The sequence below is a fragment of the Diadema antillarum genome, unplaced genomic scaffold (genome assembly GCF_040938485.1).
Source record: "Diadema antillarum isolate AM-2024a unplaced genomic scaffold, OU_Dant_1.0 scf00000075, whole genome shotgun sequence".
NCBI lineage: Eukaryota > Metazoa > Echinodermata > Echinoidea > Diadematoida > Diadematidae > Diadema > Diadema antillarum.
In genome coordinates, this window is record NW_027270964.1 from 450510 (window position 1) to 470650 (window position 20141).

A 20141-nucleotide genomic window follows, 5' to 3' on the forward strand; every position below is an offset into this window, starting at 1 on the left:
CCCCCCCAACCCGATTCAATTTCCTGATTCATGGAATACTGATTATAACTGGAATTCAGAGCCATTTTCATAATGACCGAAAGGATTCCCGACTTTCTTATAACCGAAAAAGTGACTGAAATTACGGGGGGAGGGGGCGGATTAAATGATTCCAAAGCTGTAGTTATACCCATTGTGTCAACAGGATACCTCCTTTTACGATAGACTGTTTGATAGTCTGGTTGAAACAGTTATTTGACACACTTTATAGTGTGGGTGGCAGATACGTGCTCTCTGGGTACTTCAGCTTCGGAGGCGGGTATTTTAGAAATGATTATCTGAACGTTTGCATCGATCTCCATAACTTGACTTTGGAGGGCTTCAGAAACAACAAACCCATTCGCATACCTTCATGCAAACTTTTGGAGAATAAAATAAATAGAGCCTACCAAGGCTATAGACAGAAACAAATTTCCCGCGCTTGAAATGAAATTTGTTAAACTTACTTCATGTACCTTTGTCGCCTTTTAGCAGCAGGGCGGGTGGGAAAAACCCGAACTAGTAGCAGGAAACTCCGTCTTTTCAACGATGCCGTATAGTGTTCCATGTCCACTATGTTATGAAGTGATTTTGATTGAATCGGATTATGATTCGATTTACTTGTCAGGACTTGACACTAACTTTTTTCCCCTTATAGTGGCTCGTTCGGGCCACCAAAATCTGTGAAGTTGCCTTTTTTGTGGTCCGAATAATAAGGAAAACAAAGGGAAATACAGAAATTCGTTTTGAATTTCAGCTTCCCGATCGGGCCACCAAGAGATAGCCTTTTGTAGATTTGATGGCCCGAAATCAATTTTCAGTGGCTCCGGGCCACTATTAATATCGAGCCCTGCTTGTCTACTGTAAAGAGCTCTGAGTACTTGCAAGTATATAAGCAAACACATGATGGACGGTCCCATTTACTAGTTTACCCCATTTCAATGGAATAGGCTACGGAGATAAAATGCCTTGTCCAATGGAGGACATTGTCAGCCGGCAGGACACTCGAACCACGGACCTCAAGATCGAATGATTGTCCGCAGACTAATCCACTGAGCCACGACAGCTCCTCAATATGATATACCAGAACATCGCTATTTTTGACAATGGTTGCACTGGGAGTAGGAGTGTCCTTGATTCTAAATTCGTGGATTATCCTTTATTCCGAATTCTATGATTTTGTCAGATCAAGGAGGGGTCACCCCATGGCCCAATGACTGGTCAGATAAATCCCAACCTTTCAGCAGCGGGAACACTCTCTGGCGGTATAAAGGGGAAAGAAGCCGGTGACTCGTCAAAAAGACAACCCCAAGTTCTGGTTCAATTCGAAGTGTCGTGCATCCTTGACCAGGGCGTTTTGTCTCTACCGTATCTGAACTCCCTGGTCCCTCTTGACCTCTTGACCTCCAACCTTCCAAGACGGACAGTGCAGAAGACGTGGAAATAAAGAGTATGCGGGTTCAGCATCAATCAGGGCCCTGTTTCATAAAGCTGTTCGTAAAGTTACGAACAACTTACGAGCGACTGGTGATCAGTTCTGATGTGCTATACTTATCAGAATTTCCATAATTCAGCACAAGAACTGATCACCAGTCGCTCGTAAGTCGTTTGTAACTTTACGAACAGCTTTATGAAACACCCCCTGGTGTATGTTCTCCTCACCTGGCAGTGCAAGGGTGGTAAAGTGACAGGATCTCTCTGGAAGAGCTGCAGTGATTAGTATTAACCATTTCCATACTGAATTCTGAAATCCCCGTTGCCTTATTACATAGAGCACCAGGTTCCGTTAAGGAACGGGTTAATTATAGTGATAATGATAGTATGGACTTTATATTTACTCAGGGTAACCTCTTCAGTGTTAAAGGGATAGTGTAGTTTTGGTCGAGATTTGGGATAATGAAATATTTCAAGAGGTTGGACCCACCTTTTATTAGAACCTCTTTGCTTTATACCGGTTTTGAACATCTCAGCCATTTCAAAACCAATTTTCTGTTACAAGTGGTAACACTACTGTTATCATCAATGTCATTGTTATTATCATTACTATTATAATTATTATCATGGCATGTATTATCATGGTTACCTATCATCATCGTCGTCGTCGTCGTCATCATCACCATCATCATCGTTGTTATCGATATTTGGTGTATATTTTCCACTTTTTTCGCCAACAGCAGTGGTTACATGAAGATGAAATCAGAATTATTCTGGTTGGCATGGTTTTAGCACGGAGGTGAGAGCTGGTTTTAGGGAAGCTACACACAAACTTACAAAGTCACTACTCAGTAATAGTACACTTCTGTTCCACTGCTCTCGTAGCCAAGCTGATCTGCACAGAGAAAAAAAAAATTGAATGCCACACCTCACTTCCGAAAAGCCCTGTGACTTGGCCTTGGCTATGACAATAACAACAGCTACACCCCAATCTTCAAGATCGAAGGTTTTAATCTTTGCTTCAACGCGCTTGAGGACCATTATCTAGGCCTACTTGTCTGTCCCCGTCGCAGGTGGTCAGAGAATGCTCATCCTTTGTTCATGAGTAGTCTTTTGACGATCGACCACAAAAAGGATTTTCCGTTTCTCATACCCACAACTTTTTCGGTCAAACATGAACTCTCACTCACTACCCGAGGCTCAGTAAAGGAACCAGGGTCACCCAAGTTATGCAATGTAGGAAGCCATGGAAATGTTAATTTTCTCATCAAGTATGATCCAAATCGGCTGATTTGTAGTCACATGAAACCCAACATTTGTTAGTTGAACGGTAAAGATCTCCTCCCCCTTCACCTACTTTGAGCCCCCTCCCCCACCTCCTAGCTGCCCTCATGAACATCCATAGAAGTTATTAATCGAGGCCGGGCCTGGATGACAAAGGCTAGCTCCTCCGTTGTCCCTTGACCCTAATCCTATTTTCTGGTCTTCCAAGTCGGGGTGTGAAAAGAGGAGGGGACGTGCGACATATTGTGGTCAAGATGGCTCATTATTTGCTCAACGACAACTTAGAATTGCCAAGTGGACAGTGGTCAAACATCCTACTGCAAATACTTCTCTGCGAGAAGATACCCGACTCTTTCAGGCAGAGAGCAAAGAGCGACTGCACGTTGGGGTATCATCCCCCTGTTAGACCCTCTGTTAAGGCAGATTCAAGTCTAAACTGAAACCATCACGAACTGAAAAAAAGAAATGCGCATGAAAGTTCACTTCTGCTGGTGACAGACCGAACATGGTATTCTCTTTCTCGTTGGAAGAAACAGTCTTCTCCAATTGAAACCGGTCTTTTCTACATTGTTTCTCCATCGATATGAAACGGGTGTAACGATTAAATGTTTTTAAAGCTCAGTACAAGTCCAATTTATTGTACCGGGAGAACGGGAAGCCACGTATATAATACATAATGTATCATTATATAGAGCTGACAGATACATTTTAATCATAACAGTCATGAAGATGAGGATGATGTTGATGATCATAAATATTATCGTGACTGCTTATATCATTTATTGATATCACTTTTTTGTGCCCATCATTTTAGTTCTTGTTGTTGTTGTTGTTTTAGATCTCTTTTGAAGCTCCCGCAGATATATATTTGTTCCTTTCAAGTTCAAGGGAAGAACGAACATGCACATGTAGCGATTAGGTTCTGGAACGAGACAGCTTGCAGCAGTCTCTTGGAGCCGCACGCGTGGCGAAGAATTAGACCATACGCAGTAATCTACAGCAGTTCGCGGAATAGCACCGATTCCTCACACCCGTTGTCATATGGCGCCATCTACGACCGTACGAACAGCAGTTGGAACCAGTCGTAAAGTAGGAGGGAGTGGAAATCCCCCCCCCCCCCCCCCCCACCCATCTCCCCGGTCTTACAAGTTCACCCTTGCCTGCAAGCCTGCAAGATCCGTCGAGAAAGAAGGACATTCTGTGTCTTGAAAATGATAAGGAATTGTATTTCTCACAGAACATCGTGTCAGGTGAACTTTTCGCTACTGCATAGAGCTTCGATGACAGTGAAAAAGAAGAAACTCGCTTTCAAAGTGATTTAAGTAGCCATCGCGCGTGTACCCTGCCCAGGTTTGAGACCAGGCGGAGTTGAACCAGTCTTCTACTTGCCGATACGCCTCTTGAGGCTTGCACATTGGCTTATATAGTACTAGTAGTTCATGTTTTTCAAGTCATCTTCTCATGGGAGATATGATATGTGTCTTACACATACATCAGTTAAAGATGTGAATACATTGGTCATTGCATGTGATCGCCGAGATAAAGCAGCCCGCCCTCGTTGGCGATCCTTGTCGACATCTTTACTAATACGTGTATATCTTGATGTGTGTGGTCTGTCTGTGACCATCGCAAAATCAAGGAGGAAAGTACAGTTTACATAATACAGCATGTATTTATTATATGATGGGATTACCAATTTATACAATTTATACTTTACAAAATAAAAAAGAAAATGCGGAAAAAGACGGTGTTTGTTTTTGAAGAAACATCGGTGTTGCCCTGTGTTATCTCACATGAAGTACTCTGTCGAGCCGGCAGGGAGGTGGGAACACCTCCCTGGTCGAGCGGAGCAAATCTCACGCCGTGCCGTGTCTGGGAGACATTTTTCTTTACTCCCTCCCTCTGATGTCTGTCAGATGTGTCTTTGTTGGTGACAGTCTCGCGTGTTGTATTCTCACCTTTCGCGAGACTCCCAAAGATCAACATCTTACCTGCAGCGCTAGCTCGCGCGCTAGCTCGCGAGTGTTGTTTTCAAGTGTACATCCGCTGTGGAAAATGGTGATGGCATTCACCGTCTAGCGCACTCCGTTAACATCCCGATCAGCCAATTGACCTCTGCGCGCAACACCCTGAGATGATGATGCCTCGAGATTGGGGGAGCCTTGATCCGTTCTCTCCGTTCTCCTGCTCCTTACCTATATGGATGCAAGACCTTGCTCCATTTGCCAGGTGAATGAGTCCAGAGAGGACGTGGTCTTCACCTCATCACCACCTTTCTTCGCTTCTTTTTTCCCTTTTCTCCAGACCTTCTCTTCCTCTTCCTCCTCCTCATCTTCCTCTTCCTACACCTTATTTTCCTCTTCCTACCCCTCCTCCTGTTTCTGCTCCCCTCCTCCTCCTCTTCCTCCTCTTCCTTCTCTTCCTCCTCCCCTCCTCCTCCTAGCTACTCCTGTTAGTCCTCTTTCCTCCTCCTCCTCCTCCACTATACTTTGTTCCTCCGCCATCTTCCCCCTCTCTCTCTCTCCATTCATTTCCATGTATGATTATCTCACTCTTCCGCTCACTCTTCCGAGGCAAGATCGCCGATAATGAGATGTGAAAAATAATGTTGCGGATGATAACGATTATGAGGAATTACGAAGGATGATATCGATGGGAATTATACGAATGATTAAAATTGAAATAAAGTAGCATTGGACGACTCAGTATGATGTTTGTTTGTTTATTGTTAGAGTTAGTGCATGTATATAGATTCGTTAGTGTAGACGAATGTTATAGTTTTGTTTTTTATTGGAATAAAAAGAGTAGGACCTGCGTACAAGAAATAGAAAATATGTAATTTGCTTAAGATAGCGAAACGTTAGAATGCTTGTTCTTTGGTATCCGAATGACGAGACGTGGAGCATTTATTCCTTGAGTTGGTCTTTAAGGATCTTCAAATCCATCATACATTACAACCAGATAATCACCGTGCCTTGTGGTTAGTGACCTTGAATGGGTTTTACGCGGTAAGCATGCTATACTACCACCCCTCTCCATTTCCATTCTCCACCCCACCCCACCCCACCCCACCCATACATACTTCACCTCCATCCCATACCCCACCCCATTATTCTCCTCATGAATGGTATCACCACTTCAAGTGGCTTGTCGTTATTTTTTGCCAGCGCTTCTCCCCAGCTCGGCGAAAGTCAGACCCTCGATTCGACGCCGTAAGATGTTTCTGTGTTTTACAACTGAGTATATAGTCGCCCCATAAATCTTACCTACATTAGAGGGCTGTTTTCTTCCCCCTTTGAAACGTTCTCTTATAGTTCCTGTGAAAACATGATCTGTTTATCTCGAGGTTGATGTAAAAAAAATGTTTAATGCAACTCAAGTCGTCTTTAGAACCATGCAATGTTAAAGTCGAATGTGATTTATCGTGCCCGTTTGACGCGCAGTGTATAAGAGCAAGCTGCGCTGATGGAGCCAACTTCCGAAGGCTGCTGCTTTTGAACCGGTGAAGAGTCGGCCTGGGTGGGCTGTGGTGTGACGATGGCCGAAATTTGAGCAAACACCCCCATCGTAATCACTAAACGATTACATGTTTTGTGTTCGTTTACATTATTCTTAAAGTACATGTATTGCATACTTATGCTACAAAGTTTGCGCTTGGTTTGATCACATTTCAAGGATTTGCAGGATTCTATATAGGTCACAGTTAACTGGTGCACACGTACGACGAACAGTCTGAAATTTACTTGCATCAGCTTTGTGTTTGTTTACCTTGCTAGAACAAGAGGATTTCAAATATAGTATTTTTTTTCAGTATATTTGTACTGCACTTCTTATTTCCTATTACTGAACAGACTGCGGAATGTATTGTGTGGGTGTGTCAATTGTGAAGATGATACTGTTAGAGTTGTTATGGTGAAACCGTGGAACTTCATGAGGTAACAATGTATAGCAAGCCAAAGATACATAACGGATAAAGTGGTCGTCCGAGTCCAAACGCCTGCATTGTCGCATTGTCGGAGGTCTTGTACGTTGTCTTTGAATGGGTGTTTCCCATTGATTACCTATGCCACAACTGTCACTGCAGTATCAACAGTGCATGTAAAACGCAAAACGTGATTTAAATCCTTTGAACATCAAAGGTCTGGCAACCTTAACATTGAGAATTTTCCTTTTAAGGCAATCAACATTCTATTGAATCTCACAAGGTCAGGAAATGTTAGAGGTGTCTGAAAGATATGCACCTTTCACACTCTCTGTAATTTGTTTTTTGTCTAATTTACACAATATCTTCCAATGAGCTTTCTCCCACTCTGTGCAACGATCAAACCACACAGTCTAACACCCTGTAAATCCATTAGGATCTTCTTTTAATCTCGCAATTTGCACTTCGTTTATATAACGTATTGAGAACTTCCATCAATATCTCCCCTCCCTTCTCTCGTGATCCTTTCAAGCGCATCCCGCTACGTGACTCGAAGTCTTTTACCCTGATTGGTCAAAAAGTCAAGCGGTACGACAGCTGAATTGCCATTGGCTATTTGAACTCTTACCTCGGCAGCCTCCCCAGCCAATCAGAGCGGCGCCAGTAAAGTAGTCTCAGGCCAATGCGCAGATAATTATTTTCATGATACCGTGCTTGAATCCTAACATAATTATACCAACTCGTCATACTCTCAAAATGTGGAGCCGTTTCAGGGAAAGAAGCGACACTATGCCTGAAAGAAAACTATGACCTCTCAAACTGCAGTGATGTCGGAAAGTAAACGCTGTTTTTGTTTTTGCTTTTGTTGTTGTTGTTGCTGCTGCTGCTGCTGCTGTTGTTAATGATGATGATGTTGTTGTTGTTCAGATAGCTCGAATGTTACCGTTACTCCTTCGCATTTTACCCAAGGTGTTATATTTCATGAACAATGTAACGTGGCGTGTAACGTGTGTGTGTGTGTGTGTGTGTGTGTGTGTGTGTGTGTGTTTGTGTGTCGAGAATGTGTGTCAAATTAAAAAAAAAAAAGAGAATGGATATCGGAGGCAAATTCTTCGCAAGCTAATGGAAAATTAAGGGACTGTGATACTGCCACCCCATCTTATTTGCATAATCAGTGTGTTTGTGACTAATGTTCACTGTTTCGGGGAAAGCAAGTTTGTTAAGTCCCATAACTCAAATTAATTATGTCCGATCTTTGGGAAGTTTTCACGGTCCTTTTCTTTTAATTTTTACCGCACTTGTTAGAGTCACTTTCCACACGTGTTTGACATCGTCCTTGATGAATATATCCAACATTGATGAAAATACTTTATAGCCTTCACTTATGAGTACAGTAATTACTTTGGTATCATTCAGTAATGTTACCAATGTTACTACACATAGTGCACTACATTAGTTTCCGAAACTTTTCAACTTTTGAGCAGAAATGAAAAAATATATATAGCATAGTTTAGACAACTCTAGTCACTATTTAGGCTACTCCAAACACACATACACACAAAACTGAACATAGTTATATATATATATATATATATATATATATATATATATATACACACACACATATATATATATATATATATATATATATATATATATATACATATATATATATATATATATACACATATATATATATATATATATATATATATATATATATGATACACAAGATCTCTGTATGAGACACAACTGAATTAAAACAAGGATGATAAATGGGTTTCTCTGCGCGAACAAAGAAAAAAAAAACAGAGAGAAAGAGAGAGAAAAAAAAAGAAAAGCGCTTAAAACATAAACAGCTCTTGTCATGTTCCGACCAACAATCAAAATGTAGGGTATATTTTGATAAGCCAAACAAAACTTATAGGTACAAGCCGCTGAACGATTTTTGTCCAAAGGAAAAAAAAACCCGAGAAATTGATTCTTTTTAAGGTTACCAAAGACCACCCCATGAGACAAAACCTCGCTCCTGTATATTTACGATTGTTTAGATGTAAAAGAGTGAAATGGAACCAGGTTTGAGTCACGAACGGACAGAGCTGTACCCATGAAATGACTGTTGGATGCAATATACGAGTGAAATACTTATTGCTCATCCCGGAGAATCGGCGATCACTCAACTTGCCTGTCATACCCCATGTTTTTCCCTCCAATGCATGTGCAGCGCACCTTACGGACGAACGCACACACACGCACGAACGCACACGCCTTTTCTCCCTCCCTCTCTTTCGCTGTCTTCCCAGGGATCGTACATTTCGGTTTGAGATGGGGCTTCGGGTTTCCAACTTTTTGTGAGATAATGCAAAACCTCTTCTAAGATATGAAAGAGCAAACAATTCTTCGAGGAATTCAAAGTCCATTTGATGAAAATTGGCTCTGAAATGACTGAGATATAAAAAAAAAACAAAGTGATCCTAATAAAAGGGTTAGGACCACTTTGTATTACTTTGTTGTAGGGCATCTCAGCCATATTAAAACCGATTTTCATCAAATCAACTTTGAATTCCTTTTTAGATTTGTATACTGTATGCTCTAGAATTTTGCATGAGTGGTTTGTAAGCATCTCGCAGAAAGTTAAAATTTGATTCCCCATCTAAACCAGAATAATATGCATGATATAAGAGGTCCCTACCACTATAGGTATGTGTACACAATCTAAAAATGCATACAGTATACTGTAGTCTGTACATGTATAGCGGTGATCATATTACGTATGCGTCATGAAACGGAATGAAGGAGAGAGAACGGGAAAGCGCGTGCTGCGCGAACTTTATAGTCAAGTACACAATAACATGCACATGGAGCCGTAAAAGAAGCATACAAAGCTGCTTCACTACAATAACGGTGACGGAAGTTTGCTTTGTTCGTGCGTGCGTAGTTCGTGCGCGTCACGTGCGAAGATTGTTGATTCGATCAGGTTGCTCTATCCATGGTACCATTTGTAGCTCCATGCTCCACCCACTGTGCTGGGCCACAACCCCCACCCATCTCCTTGAATTGGTGCTTTATAGGCCTATAGTTTCGCAGATTCTACGACCACGAAATTCGCCTAATCTGGAATACGGATCAATTTTAAACCTAATATTATTATTTTTTTCATGATAAAAGGTCCTAGTTGTATTAATGACACGTATCATGAGACCATTGCGAGCCTCGTGCAAATCATTTCTGAAAAACAAACAAGCAAACAAACAAACAAACAAACAAACAAACGAACGAACGAAACCTCAAATAGCCTAGTCCTGGTATTGGTCACCATCATTTATTTTCTGATTTTAGGCCATTTTAGCTCGAGCCGAAGTCATTACGAGACTAATGACTCTCTGCCATCACCCCCTTGCAATAACGGGGAAGAACCCAAACAAAAAACTGACCCCCAATAATTCTTGACGAGGGCCACCCAGTTCGTGTGCTCGTTGCGAGGCCGCCGCTTTGTCCCGCCCTGGCGCGTCGGGCCAGTCGACCCCAACTTGGCCGTCGCCGCAGCTGTCCTTCTCCCTCTCGATTTCCAAAAGCCAACAATTTCAGACTGAGGGGGTCGGTATGTTCTTCATCTTTCTTTTCCCCTTTCTTTCTCTTTCCCCCTTGGTTTGGCGGAAATTAAAGGGAGGGCTCTTATTGCGGTTGAAGGAGGGTGCCACGACTATTTATAGTGGTCACCATAAAACTTCCGGCAACCGCGATAATGACCCAACAAATTTCTCTTCTCACCCTCTTTTCATTATATCCATCGATCTATAAATCAATAAATAAATTACTCGATAATCTGTCTGTCTATCCATCTAATTGTCTATTTATCTATCCATCCATCAATCCATCAATCAATTTACTCATCAATCCAGCTATCTGTCTCTCAATATATCTATGTATCAATATATCTATCAATATACGTATCTTTCTATTCATCTATCACTATCCGTATATCTATCTAGCACCTGTCTATCTCTATCTATCTATTTCTCTATCTATCAATCTATCCATCCATCTATCTATCTATCAATCTATCTATCTATCTATCTATCTATCTATCTATCTATCTATCTATCTATCTATCTATCTATCTATCTATTCATTCTGTCTATTGCTCTCAAATTATCAGACTCTCTTGGTGCTTTTTGTAGCACTCTGTAACATCTTATTTACCTGAACGATATTCCTAATTTAAAAACTAATCAGTGAGATGACGATGTAATGTAGGCCTATACTTTTTCTCAGTATGCCCTATATTATCACATCATTCATAATAGTGTATTTTTCTAAGTGTTTTATTCTGCCCAATATGTACTGATGCTTTACTGCATCATTTTCTTGTTTTCAATATTTTGAAGTCGGAAGTTGAAATACACAGTGACCGTATCTTTACAGCAAATGATATTATAGTTTAAAAACCTTGGGAGAGGTAATACTTATATGAACCTGCTACCTATCAGATAAGTGTGTACTGAGTAGAGAATTGCTTAAAACGTTGTCAGGTTTGGTCTTAGAGATGTTGATGTTTTTAAAATGCTTAGTAGAGAGCGCAGCGTTCAAACATTCAAACAATGGGACCCAACCATTGAATATGACATTGAAGAGGTACGGATCACATAGAAGAGGTACGGATGACATAAAATATCTGACTCATAGCGCTTCCAAATGCCATCATGGCTGTATGTGGCAATGATAGACGGTACTGAAGTAAAACTGCTGTGATACTTCTTCAAAAGTCAGCCAATTTCGTTCGACTGGTTAAGAAGTTTTCAAATGTAGTCCTAATAGGTTAGTACATAGTAGCCTTCCTTCGTGGGGATTGCTACTTATAACAGGGACCTCTCCCCGCTTATATGGTGAAAGAAGGTATACGTGAAGGCCCTAAAAGTGTTGACAGTGGGAGATCATGTCCACCATCCCGTTCGTGCCTTTCGATAGCCACAAGATTGAGTTATTGATTTCACAATGTGACAACAAATGCGATGTTTGGACATTATACGTATACCACAGAGACCGCGATAATGAAGTTTAAGATTCGCTCTTTTGATCGTGTCACATTGATTGAAGTAGCCTTTTCTTCAATTAATGTTTCTTCATTGTAGCCTGGAATCTATTCAGTATAGTACCGCAGTACATCCGAAAACTACCCACAATAGAGTTTACGTACATCATCTAACGCGATAAAGTTACTCACGATGACATCGTTTGAGTGGCTTTCAAGCAGTTTCTTTTTTGTCCCCAATTCTGTAAACTAGATCTTGTGTACAGGATGCATAATACTTTTCTTAGGTTGGCAAATATTTAGGAAATGGTGCCTCTATTCGCGTCTCATATACTTCAGACGGTGACTATTTTAATTTTTTTAACCGTGATATCCAATTTTTGTTTCTTTCTATATAGTCTTTGCTTTTAATCTGTTAGTCTCACCCTTAGTTTCTAAACTGCTGTAGGTTTATGTTCAAGACTGAAAACAAAAACACTTGAAATATTTGATTTTCGCTGCGAAATGTTTCTCAATTTATCCTATAAAATCGGTAAGCTTTATCATAAAAAAGAAGTGTATGCGCTTCCGCTCGTTAAGAAACATTAATTAGCGCGTCGATAAACATGCGCGCAATATGACACATGCCTAAATATTTCCTGGACAAAAATTGATACCAGAAATATAAGACGGAAGCTATAGTGGAAAGCCCCGGTACCTGCGTGGCGTAATGAAAATACCACGGAGCAAAAATATTTGCGTTGCAATTACGAAAAGTATGATTTCTTGTTCTCCCTTTCGTGTTTTTTTTTTTCTGGCTTGTTTTATAAAGCTTCGCGCTCATAATATGCTCCGGAAGTTCTCCCGCCTAGAGACCAAACACGTCTTAATTCCGTTTTTTTTTTTCCTGGACCAGAATGTCACGGTTTTTGCAGGTGACAAGCTTCAAATTCGAGGCTTTTTTATTTGTTCTGCTGTCGTTCCACGCTGGTATGGAGGCTACTTCTAGAGTAGGCCTGGTCTCTAGTTTTCTTCCTCCTGTGACAAACGCTCCCCATCCCACCCCACCCTCCCCCATCTCCACCCCATACCTCCACCCTGCACAAGACTAGTGTCATCTATACGAATATCGATCAGAGCTGGAAGGCAAAATGGTATGCCTGTTTATATATCACTAATATACCACAATTTACCCACGAGATAGGCCTAATAATGTAACTTTAAAATGTAATGATTCCACCTGTGCATGTCCAGTAGCTCTGTGCCCTTGTTCTCTCTCATCTCTCCCCATCGGGCCCTCCCTCCTGTCCCCGTACCCCTCTCCCCCTGGCTTCCCCTCCGGCTCTTCCTCGCCTGCCTCTATTCCCCACCCCACCCCCTTTCTATTACACCTGGGAGACCTAACTCAAAATTACAATGACCTCCACAACTACCTTGGCTTTTTACTAGTGTTTGTGTATGTGTGCGTGTGTTTGCGTGCATGTGTGTGTGTGTGTGTGTGTGTGTGTGCTGTTGTTTTTGTTTGTATTTGTATGCGTGTGTGTTTGTGTTTGTGCACGTGTATATATTTGACACTGTACATGCCTGCGTACCTGGTCGTGTTGTTTGTTTGTTTGTTTGTTTGTTTGGTTGGGTTTTTTTTTTTTTTTGGGGGGGGGGGAGGGGGTTTAGTTTGTTTTAGTTTTAGATGTAGACAAGCGTGCACTTTGTAGTTTTACACCATGGAGCTATCCTACCAATGATAGCTAATTCGAATATGAATGTAGTGCATTCCACAACCTGTAAGGAAACATCTGGAATCTATTCGCTTTACACAAGATGCTATAATTCAACCAACAACAAGGCAATTATCATTTTGTTAAAAAGGTTGTACAATATGCCTATATGATAAAACAAGTTAGTAAGATTATTATAGTCTTTGGTGATCAACATAATTTACAATTTCCTTGTGCAGCATAGAGTCCCGTTCGCTGTTGTTGTTGTTGTTGTTGTTGTTGTTGTTGTTGTTGTTGTTGTCCCAGGGGGTGCGCATTATATTACTGAGTTACTGTAACTTAAACAATGTGATTATAGTATGCAAATGATACGATTTTGTCTTTTTTAAACAAAACGACTTTTGTTATGTATGCCAATCATAGGACGCAAGTTAGTGTGGCAATGATATCATCAACCTGGTTATGTTTCTTCAAAACACCTGAGAATATGGGAAACTCCCACGTTTTCTTATTCCATTACCAAGGAAACGAAGCCTCTCCCTCATTCTATTCGTTTCATTTCACTCTCATTTTACATTGTATGATGGAATACCCTTAAAAACTTAGAAGTATGAAATTTACTCTTAGTCTTACGACTACCGTACGTAAATCCACTGTATGTTCGTACTGTCAAACATACGACGACCGAAAAATTCCGATGAATTAATGCTTATTAGTGAGAGACATGTTTTCTCTTCTTCAATGAATTAAGTTACAGATGGATGGATTTACATCACACCTCAGGTTTTAGGTACAATTCTTACCGAATATCTCGTATAAATAATATTATGTGTCGTAGAAAGAGAATGAAGACATAATAGGCTGTAAAGAAGACAATTTAAGGTTAGTGATAAAAATGGATAGATAGATAGATAGATAGATAGATAGATAGATAGATAGATAGATAAATGTATAGATACAGATAGATAGATAGATAAATGTATAGATATAGATAGATAGATAGATAGATAAATAAATAAATAGATGTATAAATGGATAGATAGATAGATACGTAGATAAATATGATTGACAAGAAGAGAGATATATAGTTAGGGTATAGGCCTACAGAAAGATGGAGGAGGTAATGGAATAGATAGATAGATATATAGATATAGATATAGATATAGATAGATTGATAGAAAAATATAGATATAGATAGATAGATAGATAGATAGATAGATAGATAGATAGATAGAAAGATAGATAGATATAGATATAGATAGATAGGTAGATAGGTAGGTAGGCAGGCAGACAGATAGAAGAATGATATACAAGAAATTGGGGGAGGGGATGGAATAGAAAGGGTGTGTGTGAGAGCGTATTTATGAAGTTGAATGGTAACCTGACCTAACCGTTGAACTTGACCCGTTGAGTTCATGGGTCAGGGCACTCTAAATCCCCGTGCATTTCCAGTCTTGTGCGAGCGACCGAGGCGTGTGGGCGACCGATGCTGCAGCTCATTAATCCCCAATTCAAACCCAAGAATTTTCTGTTTTCTTTTTTTTTTTTTGCCTCTTCGATGGGCAAATCATATCTAAGAAAATACCGACTATTGAGTTTTTTTTTTGCGGTATTTCTCCTTCAATTGCTATCCAGGAGTCATCGAATGGGACGAGTTTCTGAATTGGGTTGAACACAGAGATGTGATGTCATTATGCTCATCATTCCCATTTTCAAACAGAAACTTAGTTGAGTCAGTGCGACGCCCAAATTATGGTGTGGTTCGAAATAAGACGTTCTCTGTTTGTAGACTATTTTCCAGCGATGTATTCCACGTTTTAGCCTTAGTCGTTCCGAATCGCCACGGTCAAGGCCGACATTGATATACTCGGGTCGAAAAAGGAAAAAATGGTTGACTTTAGAAAGAGAGCCCCAACGTGAGAAGTATGGACAGGTTGCAAGACCTTGCGCTAGTCTAGTCTGATTTCAAGACGTTTAGATTTTTATTTGGGTAACATAATGAAATACATTGTACTAACATCACGTTTCTTGATCCCATGTATAGTCGTCCTGATTTACTGCTGTTGAGGATAAGAGAGCTGAGGACTGATAAGGTAGCTAATAAGTTGCTAATAGTAATACAGTCAACTTGAGACACAATTGCATCCTAAAGCACGAATCAAACCTCAGGCAAAATCTTGGCAAAATCATTTGTAGATTATGTTCTTGTACAGTGTACACTAGACAGCCCCCCCCCAAAAAAAAAAACAAAAACAAAAACAAAAACAAAAACAAAAACAAAACACAAAAAAAACCACACAAAACAAAACAAAAACAAAACACGTGCGCACACGCAAAACAAAACAAAACAAAAAACCCAACCCCACCACACATCAACATCACTCGAGGAGAAAAGATTACTAATACTAGTATTCAAATTACCGAACAAAAGCGGCAACAAACCAGCATTTATTGTTGTATCAACATCATTTTGACGGCCCTTGCCATAATAATGACGTCTTCAACAGGCGTTTTGCGGGATGGCACACAAGGAATAACTCATCTGCAATTTATAGCCGGTACATCCATCCCTTGCTTGTATACTGTGACCAGTATCGTAAACTGCATCCACTCTGGTGGAGTATACGGTATATCGCCGATGTTTACAACAGAGCGTCATTAGTATCGATTACCGAATTAGCGGTATCGGCATCCCATCTCCCTTTGAGTGACGTCATACTGTTGGAAGCCCACCCACGTGGGATGGTGATCCGTTGTTGTGAGAATGGGTGCGAAATAGAACCTATAGAGCTTATCACACGAGCAGGGAGGAGCTTTCTTTCCACCTCCGTGATGGAACAAAGAGATAGGGACAATAACAAGGCTAAGGAGGCGTGTCGGAAGAGCTAATGACATACAACATACCGGAATGTATGTTCCATCAGGGTAGTACCAGAACATTGTATTCCACTCGACATGTAATTACCAGTTTCTCTTCTCCCGTTCTCCATTATTTATCTGTCTTTCAGCATCCGTCTCTCTCCAATATATATCTCTCTTTCTCTTTCTACATAGTAATTGTCGTTAATTTCTACCGACCTATATATCTTCATACAAAAGCTGTTTGTTGTTCCTAGTTTCTTTCGATCCATATAATCATCGATATATACCTGTATGACTTGTAAGTTGTATCTATCTACCCGTCTATTATATGATATATATATCCATATATATATATATATATATATATATATATATATATATCTATCCATCTATCTATCTACTAGTATCTATCTATCTGTCTATTTATCTATTTATCTATCTATATACCATTCTATCTTGCGATCTATCTATTTATCTATTTATCTACATATCTGGCTAGCTAGATAGCTAGCTACCTATCTATCTACTGTTTGTACCTAGCTATGTATGTATCTGTGTCTCTATCAAGAAATCTAAGCAAATGGTGTGATTAGAATAAGCATTTGAAACGAATTCCCGTATAAATGTGACCCCTGCACACAGTAAACAGAGATACATTTTGAAATAATTATGAAGAAGTGGTTTTCCTGAAAAAAATTAAAAAGAAAATGATGGAAGTGCGTAATTACTCTTCGATTGGAACAACTTTATCGGTGTCATGAGGATTAAAGTTGAGCTATTGGTTAACAGGGTAGCAGATGGTATTGAGAGCGATTTTCTTGAAAAGTGCAGCAGGAAGTTTATTTTAGGACGTTGGCTTACTTGATTTTATTGCACAAAATTGTTACAAAACTTTCGAGCTCCATGGAATTTAGGAGAAGTAAATAGGCCTATATAGTATACTAAGAATGGTGTTGAATCTTGACAAGATGCGATTCTTATATAGTTGTATTAAGGGGTTAGGCGAGTTTGCCCGTGCTAACTGCATGCGTTTAGTCTATTCGTGCTATAATTATTAGGAAACTGAGTCCTTTTCATTAATGATTTAGCTCCCCATGACCCGAACATGCAAGGTACGGAGAACACACACGCGTGCGCGCTCACACACGTTCGAGGGAGGGAGAGAGAGAAAAAAATGAAATCGACGAAAGTGTTATGGTGCAACTCGATAGGTTCTTATTTAGGAAAAGGTCACCCAACTTTGACCCCTGTCGCCGCTGTAAGACTGAAACCTACTGTCACTTTCATGCACTGCAACTATTTTGCCTTTCTCAATCTCGCTGCCTCGCAGATTCGTCAAAGCGATTACTTGCTCGCTCTTTTGAAAGTAGGGGGAAAACTCTCTTTGCTGAATTCTCGGCGTGAACAATAGAATTGCGATGCAGCGAGGATGCAGGGCATGAGTCGAGCTCGAGTATGTACACGCACTGTTGTTGGCTACTTCCTACGTGTATACGTCTTTTTCATGCTCTGGGGCCGCGCGGTCCGCTCTGCGGTATGGCCTGGCGCTGACTCCATGTGTGTGGTCCGCTAACTTTTTCCTCCTTCCTTTTCTGTTCGGGTTGCTAGGCGACTAATGACATACGTTGTAGCGGGAACAATTGGAGGTCCCGAGCCGACCAATGGGAGCGGTCGTGCTTGACCTAGCGCCTAACGGTATGACAGGTGGAGGCGGAGCCTGCTGCGACCGACAGCCTCGCGCTAAACTTCTCCAAATGCCCGGCGCCCGTAGTAAGTCGTTCGTAGTAGTATGTGCATCAGTGGTGAGAGTGAAACGAACACACACGAACCGTAGCAGCCGACCCGAGGAGGATGCTGGCTTCGTTTGAATGAAACTTGGAAGGCTCTACTCTACACAACATGCCCGTTTACGTGTAAACATTGTTGAATACTGCTGCTGGAAACCTATGTATCCCGTAGGATGGAGCGTTGGGCAGTGCCTGCCACTCCCGACTCCGAGGTAAAATATCAAAGTTTTCTCATGCAGCGATGTCCAGCTACGACGAGGAATTAAACGGATATTTTCTTACGAGAAGTTACCTAGTGTTGTGTGTAGGATGCACGCCTTACGGACGTACGTGGGAAGGATGTTCCGTGTGATAGCGTGGTTTGCTAATATCATCACCCATCAGTCTCCGGGTGAAGAGCGCTTGGCATGCCTGTTTGATGGCTCTGGGGTGGTCGCACAAGTTTAAACCGCCGCGGTAGGGCCTTCCTATCTCACGCCCAATGCTGAGGCGAGGTTCTCACTACATACAGCTACAGGGCTCTCTTTATAGCACACTTTCCCATCTTGAAAATGAAGAGGCGTGTTAGTAATGGAATCGTGTCTCCCGTTTCATCATCTGTTTAGTGTACATAAGCATGGATGTTTCTTTCACTCTGCAGTGATTATTGTATTCATTCGTGAATTCATTCATTCACTTCTGTTATTTTTCTTATGTGTGTGTGTGCTTTACAGGACGGGAGATTATCCACCCCTGGAATACCCGAGGACTTCGTATACGAGGAATTGCTAACAAGGACTAGCTGGACCAATGCAGAATATGCCTTCAGACAAGTGGAACGGGTATTTAATCCCCTCTTTTTAAAAGAATGTTCATGGTATGACGACGACACACAATGTTCAAGGCCCCTGGAATGAACTTGGGCGGCGATGCGGTTGAGCTTGGATTATAAGTTAATAGTGCCAAAGAGAAACGTCAATCCTTCACCACCACGTGTATAGTGAAAATGTTTTTGGTATTTTTCTATGCCTGGACGGAGCGGAGTAGCATATTCATGTGGCGCCTACTGAAGTCGAAATATTACCAGCATTGCATTGGAAATACCTCATAACATATTCATTGCATTATAAGCTTGATTTGTTGCACTGTTTAGAAGGAAGAATCTGATTGCATCTTTCCCTAAACTGATATATTTCTGTTTGCACGTAATAGTGTAGAACTTTTCAAAGTGTGTATCATCTGTTTGTTATAATAAGGTATAACTCTACAAAATGTTGTTTATATAAACAGGCTCAGAAGTGGAAGTGGAGTTTAATATAGCAAGTAAAGTTTACAACTGCCGAGTGAACAACATGTAACGTCACCAATGATACTGATTGCCTTGTGTATGCCCATCTTTTAATATCAGCAAACAGTCGGTTTATCTTGCCTTTGTCTTCACTTTCTTACCCCTTCCTTCCTTCAAAGTTGTTACCTCATTCTCAGCCCATCTTTCAAGGCTGTTGTAATCATAAGTTTCTCGCAACGCCAGATGGTAAAAGCAATGAAAATTTTCACATATTACCGATTTAATGTATTTTAGTGTAAATGCATAGAAATTTCCAGGCATTTCTCATTCAATTATACCTTTTTTTCCCCCGTCAATTACTGTGTATACGTAGCAAGCGTTGAGGTAGTGCGTGAGCGCATTATAAGTGCACTGAGTACGGCCCTAGTATACACCAGATACCACACACGGCGAAACATCGCGTAGGCAGTGACTTGTTACTGCACTGGTATTTCGTAAGGGGGAAAAAAATCCGTATAACTGTACCACGCACAGGATTGGGCGAGAGTGATTCGACCTCGTACTAGTCGTTAGTTGACGAGAATTCTTTTACATACCCATGTGGATATCATTAAGAATGACGAACATGTACTTCGGTATATATTATGATGTAATTGATTCGTGGTATTAAAGTGACACTTTCTTTTCCATTACTCCCAGGTGCATAGTAATCGGAGGGTTATAATTATGTTGCATACTAGGCCATTTACTAGCGTATGAGATGGAACACAAACGGTCATTCTCCGCTTTGCTATCGTCTGCTGACGAAACGGAAACGCGCACGTCGGATTGAATGGATTTC

The 20141-nt window shown here is 40.9% G+C and overlaps 1 protein-coding gene across 1 annotated transcript in view; it reads left to right on the forward strand.

Moving 5' to 3' along the window:
* The first annotated feature begins 18191 nt into the window (after positions 1 to 18191).
* Positions 18192 to 20141, forward strand: part of LOC139717437 (protein patched homolog 1-like) — a 76574-nt gene continuing 74624 nt past the window's right edge. The window contains exons 1-2 of the mRNA XM_071628934.1: positions 18192 to 18245; positions 18747 to 18854. Of these exons, the coding sequence (XP_071485035.1) occupies positions 18207 to 18245; positions 18747 to 18854 (147 nt within the window). The 5' untranslated portion in view covers positions 18192 to 18206. The remainder of the gene's footprint in view (positions 18246 to 18746; positions 18855 to 20141) is intronic.